Source organism: Otolemur garnettii, unplaced genomic scaffold, assembly GCF_000181295.1.
Source record: "Otolemur garnettii isolate 467f Iridium unplaced genomic scaffold, OtoGar3 scaffold00204, whole genome shotgun sequence".
Taxonomy (NCBI): Eukaryota; Metazoa; Chordata; class Mammalia; order Primates; family Galagidae; genus Otolemur; species Otolemur garnettii.
In genome coordinates this window covers 948422-954616 of record NW_003852599.1, presented here as the reverse complement: position 1 = coordinate 954616, position 6195 = coordinate 948422, and the positions used below count along the sequence as shown (strand labels likewise).

Sequence of the window (6195 nt, the reverse complement as noted above, 5' to 3'; positions counted from 1 at the left end):
GACAGAGCCTCAAGCTATCCACCTGGGTAGAGTGCTGTGGCATCACAGCTCACAGCAACCTCCAATGCCTGGGCTCAAGCAAGTCTCCTGCCTCAGCCTCCCAAGTAGCTGGGACCACAGGTGCCCACCACAGCGCCCGGCTATTTTTTGGTTGCAGCCGTCGTTGTTTGGCAGGCCCGGGCTGGATTCGAACCCACCACCTTAGGTGTATGTAGCTGGTGCCTTAGCCACTTGAGCCATAGGCGCCGAGCCTAAAGGTCTTTTTAAACAGAGAAAACTGCAAAATCTTTCCTGAGAGAATTTACCATTTCTTTAACTGTAGGAACTTTCCTTTGATATTTACTTAACAGACAAACAAAAGATAATGCTTTCCTTGCAATCTTTGCAAGCAAGGATTTTTCTTTTACTATTCCAAAGGTTTTGCTACTCGAGGTCCCTAAGTCCACCGTTCACAGATCTCAAAAGACTGTTACTTGAGGACTGATGGTTCCACACTTGGCAGTTCTTTTCGTGGAACTATTACACATGGTTCCTTCAGATCACCCTTCACAATTCCTGGGTAGTGGAGTTTTTTCCTGCTTAAACTGCTTTTCCAGCGGAATCTTCGCTAACTGATTCCAGTCTCTTTTTTCAAATGGAGTTTCCTAGCACAAAGGTGGTTTAACTTTTACTCTTCCCTCCCTTTGTTCTCACCTCTCATAATCTTCCAAAGGCTTCACTTGCTTCCGAGTGACACTTCCCCTTTGGGCTGTGTCCATTCTCCTTAGCTGGACCCGGTTATAGTGCATAGACACTGATCAGAGGTCAGTTACCCCTTCACCACGCAGGATAACCTAATGTTCCACAAACATATTTAATCTAATTATTCTCCATTGTCATCCATTGATCTGGTTTAATTTCCCCAGTTTTACACTAAGGCACCACAGGTCTAACCAAGCTGGCAGAGTGCTCCCACGGCAGAGAATTGAATTATACTGTTTTTTCTGAGAGTGGTTTGAAATGAAAATATTAAACTGTTTTTTCTTTCATTTACCAGTGGGTCCTGATTCTGGCCCAACTGATAATTTCCCTACAATAAAGGTGCTCCATCTTTGTCAAATTGATAATGGCATTCGTTTGCTCAATGAAGCCTTTTTTACACTTGGGACATACACCTGGAGGTTTATATGCTCTTTGTTCCTTTTCTTTAGCATTCAGTGTTCTTTTCCCTTTTAAACACTTTTCTCTTATGGCCTAGCTTCCCACATTTATGGCATTTGATGTTAACTGGGGAATTGACCCTGATCTTCCAGCTGCCCAATTTGAGTTGTCATGTCAATATAGCATTTACCTGCTTCTACTATTAGATTCATCTGATGTCTCAACTGTATTTCAACTGCTGTATCTCATTTGCGAGGATTTTTCTCTACTGGCTTTTTCTCTCAGACTTTTACTTTTTACAATCTTTCCTTTTCAATTCTTAGAACCTTTGGCTGCCTTAAAGAGACAGGAGCTCTTTAGCTGTTTCTTTTTACTCTGGAGTCTTGTTTTACAAAACTTTACTTCCACTACTTCTTCCCCAGCCTCAATCTACCTCAATTCTTTTCCTTTATAAACTGAACTCTTAACTGCCAAAAAAGGAATCGGGCGTCGATCTCTCAAAAGTTACTTCCTGCTGACATTGGGCGAAGATATTAGGGGAAGGCAGTTAGAAGTTCTCTTCCCTAACTTTAACTCTTGCAACCTATTCCCAAACTTTTCTCTTTGCTGTTTTAAGGAAGGTTTTTCTCACCCCTGAGGCTAAAAGGCTTGTTTGCTAAAGGTTCTTATCTCCTAGTTCTGTCTTTTCTCTTTCCCTCTTATCTAGAGGCTTTTTCTCTAGCCGCTTCACAGAAGAGGGTAAAGGATTTTACCGGCCTTTTTTCCCACAGAAGTAGTAGTTAGAATCTGGAAAGAGAAAACGTAGGAAAGAAGAGGAAAAACCGAATGAGAAAGGCCTGCTGTTGGCTGTCTTTCTTAGTTATTTCTTTTCCCTCTAAGCATTTCTATTTCTCTTCTCTTTTTCTTATTTTGCTAAAGCTTATTTCCCCCTCAGTCCATGTTCACTGAATCCTGCTCAAAGCACCATTTGTCAGTGATGTTCACTATCCCGCTTCTGACACCACTTGTCAGGGCCCGGGACTGGCCAGGTCTACGGGCCCAGCTTAGGTAGGTTCTGGACACGGACCACTAAGCTACCTTACTCAGTAACAGTTTCTCTTAGGTGCTTGAGGGCTATCTACTCTAGCTGGAGAGAGAGACAGAGTATCTTAGAGTAAAGCAGTCTTCTTAGAACAGATAGCTCTTAGTCTTTAGCAGAGCTTGGTAATCTTCAGCAGAGAAACACCGTGCTGGCGTTCTGCAGGCAGGAGAGGAGTCAGAGTAAGCGTGTCCGTGATAGTACGCACATGCTTCTTGTCTGCCTTCTCCTCCAGCCTAATATAAGGCTGATCTCATGCTTCTCAACACCACAGGTGTAGAGACGGCCAATTCACCAATGCTCTTATCTCTGAGCTCTCTCATGCTAGTTAGAACCAAATCTCTCTCCATGCCCTTTTCATCAAGGTGTTCCATTACAGGTATCTCCTATAACTCTCACTCCTTCTAGCCATAGGCTATACGGGCTGCTACACCTGCCCTCAGGCAGTCGTCCCCCCTTGGCCTCCCAGAATACTAAGATTACAGGCATGAGCCCCGCACCAGTCATAAAGGAAACATTTGAGAAGACCCTTAATGAAATGAGTGAGCCCCACAGATAACCTGGGAAGATCATTCTGAGAGCAATGAAATACCCAGAATAAGCAAATTCATACAGATGGAAAATAGATTAGTGTTGCCAGGAACTGGGGAAAAGGGAAAATGGAGAGTGACTGCTAATGGGCCTGGGGTTTCCAGGGTCACGAATATGTTCTAGAATTGATAGTTGCACAACTCTGTGAATATACTAAAGGCCATACTTTTAAAATGTTAATTGTATAGTGTGTGAATTATATCTCAAATTTTTTAACTGCAAAAGAAAAATCTTTAGGGTTCCCTGAAGCAGGTGGGGGAACTCTAAAATCTGACTTCTTTTGCTCAGCAGTTGACACATGATAGATCCATAGCTAGGGACCCAGGCAGTGTGAAGGAGCTTTTGTCCTGATAGGCACTGGTGTCTGAGGGGACATGGGGACTGTCAACATTGGACACAGCAGTACTCTTTGGCCAACCCTTTCCAAAGGTCTCTGTCCCTATCAGCGAAACAGATCATCATGTGTTCATGTTACTCTTACTGTCTTGCCAACCTGAAGGACAGCCAGGATCCAGGATCTACTCAAAACCTCCCAGACACCCCTCTGTTGGCTTCGGTGTAGATTTCCACATCTGTATCAAATACGCCGTCGCCCCTTCTTTGGGCCAGGTCTTAGGCTGATGTTGGGTTCACACAGAGGCCACTCACCATGATGAGCCACATGAAGACAGGCAACTCTGCCCAGCTCAGCCCCTGACAGCTCCCCCTTCCTGGTGGCTCCAGGCTGGAGGAGGCCCATGAGGAGGAGAGATGCATCTGAGAAGGCAGGTGCCAGTGAGGGAAGCTGGCACTGCAACGAGGCAGTCAGGACTGAGGCGCGGGTGCCGGCTCATCGTGCAGGACAGGGAAGTGCTACCCCAGGCCTAGGCCAGGCTGCTTTGTGAATGGAACTGCTAGATGCCACTGGAGTATTAAAAAACCTAAATATTTATTTGCTTCATATTTACAAAGGTGGGAAGGAGACGGAGGGAGACCCCAAGAACACCCCCACACCTGGCTGGCCAGGCCCCTTGCGCTGCAGAGGAGGCAGACACGGCTGGAAGGGACAGGATTTATGTTGCATACTTGAACTACAGCGAGTGTAAGACTGGTCCTATTTACAGGGCAGAAACACTACAGGTGGAGCGTGGGAGCGGCAGAGCCGGCATCAGAGTCCTGGCCAGAGGATGCCCTTGCCTGCCGTCTCCCCCACCTCTCCCAGAGGCATCTCTGCGGCCCCGCTGGGGTTTTCCATGGGGGGAACGGGGCACGCTCACATGATGCTCGCCGGGGTGAAGACAGGGCCCACGCACAGGGTGTCCGTGATCTCCCAGCCACAGGACAGAGGCTTGCACACGCCCTCAGCATCCTCGTCCTGTTCTGCAGGCAGCAGCTGCCCTCGCAGTGCCTCCCTGGGGGTGAGAGAGGAGGGCTGGAGGCAGCTGGATGGATCCTGCAGGCCTGGGCTTCCCAACAGCTCCTCTATCTGGACTGGCCCCAATCGTGGGCAGGACTCTCACCTGAGCCTGAGCCTGAGCCTGAGCCCAGCGGAGGGCAAGAGCAGGGACAGGCCTGCTGACCCTCTTCCCCACTACTCCCGCCTCCCTTGTGGTCCCCACCTCCCAATAAGGGAAAGGAACCCACATTTATTGAGCACTTACTATATCCCAGACATCATACTAGGCACGTTGCTTACATTATCTAATTGTATCCTCCAAAAAACACTATGAGAGAGGCATTATCATCCCCATTTCACTGATGAACAAACTGAGACTCAGAGACAAGTGTCCCTCCCAGGGTTATACCCCTATGAGTGGTAAACCTAGGACTGATCCCAATTTTCTCACTCCCCAGCCCACATTCTTCATAGCCCAGGCTTAGGACTTTTAAAAATTCATGTCCTGCCCCTTCAAACAGTCCCACAAACTGTTTCTTCTCCTGTGTACCCATGTTTTTGTTTTTTGGATTTTTTTTTTTTTTGGGTTTGGGATTCATTAAGGGTACAAAGAATTAGGTTACACTGATTGCATTTGTTAGGTAAAGTCCCCCTTATAATTGTGTGCCACCCCCAAGAGGTGTGCCATACCTGTGCACCCATGTTGATCAATGGCCCCACCATCACAGCAGCTGCTGCCATCACAGCTGGGAATCTTGTTCCTGTACCAGTCAGTTCCTGCAGAGCCTAGCTCCTGGACATCCTTATGGAACCCACTTGTCTCCATTCCCACGTTCTCCACCATCTCTCACCAGGTGCCCTCCATCTTCCTGATATACTCTCACCCCTCCAGACAGTTCTCAGCAGTGGCCCAGGTTCATCTTTCCAAAAGGCAAATCTCTGCTCTTGAGCTGCCAGCAGAGTCCCACTCTCTCAGGCCCCACAAGATCTGGCCCTGCCTGCCTCTCCCACCAAACGCTCACCCTCACTCACCCACACCAGCTGGGTGCCAGCCACAGCGGCCATCTTTCAGGCTCTTACTCATGTCCCATCCCAGGCCTGTATCCAGGCTTGCCTCTGCCTGTGTCCTCGCCCCTAAGTAATTCCTCCTCAGTCTTCAGTTCTCGGCTTCAGTGATAATCTCAGGGAAGCCAAGACACAGCAGCATCAAGTGCACAGTGTGGCTCTCTTTGGTAACAATAATGATTCCACATCCGCACCCTGAAGTTCCTTCAACAGCAGCAGAGCAGGGAATACATCTGAGCCCCTCACTGCTGGTGCTCTGCAGGAGGCAGCAGCTGGTGAGCACTTCCTCAGTAGGAAGGGAGGACACCAGGTGGGAGCACAGAGAAGGAACACAGAGCCCAGTATTCAGAAGCCTGCAGGGGCTGTGTCAGCTTCTGCTCTGATTTTGTTGGGATCCGCTTTCCTACAAGACACTTCCTCTCTCCTATCCGGCTGCTCATTCCATCTTTCCGGTGCCTTCCAGTCCCCCTCACTCCCTGCCTGCAGGAAGGCCTCCCTCTTTACTGATGTGAATAATTCAGTAGTCAGCATCTTTATACAGAGCCAACCAAACTGGGCCCTTCCTTGGTGGAGTCTCTCTGGAGCAAGCACCCTCTAGCTAAGCCTACCTCCTCGTTCTTAAAAATGGGTCGATCAGTTACTTAAAAGACTTCAGTGGCTCTCACCTGCCTCAAGTTGAAGTCCAATGTGGGCCTCCAATATCCTTCTGCATCCTGTATTCCCCACATGCCACTCCTTGCACACAGCTATTTGCAGTTCTTTGAATAAGCCAGATTTTTCTAAGCCTCTTCTCTGGGGCAGACCACTGTCCTCTCAGCTTGCTTGGCCCTCCTGTGCCTGACTAACTCCTTGCCAGTCTGGTGGTGCTTCCTGAGAAGCTGCCCTGACTGCCCTCACCCAGGTCCCTGTCCTTCCCTCCCCAGTGGCCTTTTCACTCTGTGCTGGT

General features: G+C 48.5%; 1 protein-coding gene across 4 annotated transcripts in view; it reads right to left on the bottom strand.

Moving 5' to 3' along the window:
* Nucleotides 1-3713: 3713 nt before the first annotated feature.
* AZIN2 (antizyme inhibitor 2) overlaps nt 3714-6195 on the bottom strand; it is a 43152-nt gene continuing 40670 nt past the window's right edge. For 3 of the 4 annotated variants that reach the window (XM_012812359.1, XM_012812360.1, XM_012812361.1), the window contains one exon: nt 3717-4200. In XM_012812359.1, coding sequence (XP_012667813.1) covers nt 4062-4200 — 139 coding nt within the window. In that variant the 3' untranslated portion in view covers nt 3717-4061. Of the gene's footprint in view, nt 4201-6195 lie in introns of all 4 variants that reach the window. The other variant, NM_001293717.1, reaches the window with a different exon arrangement.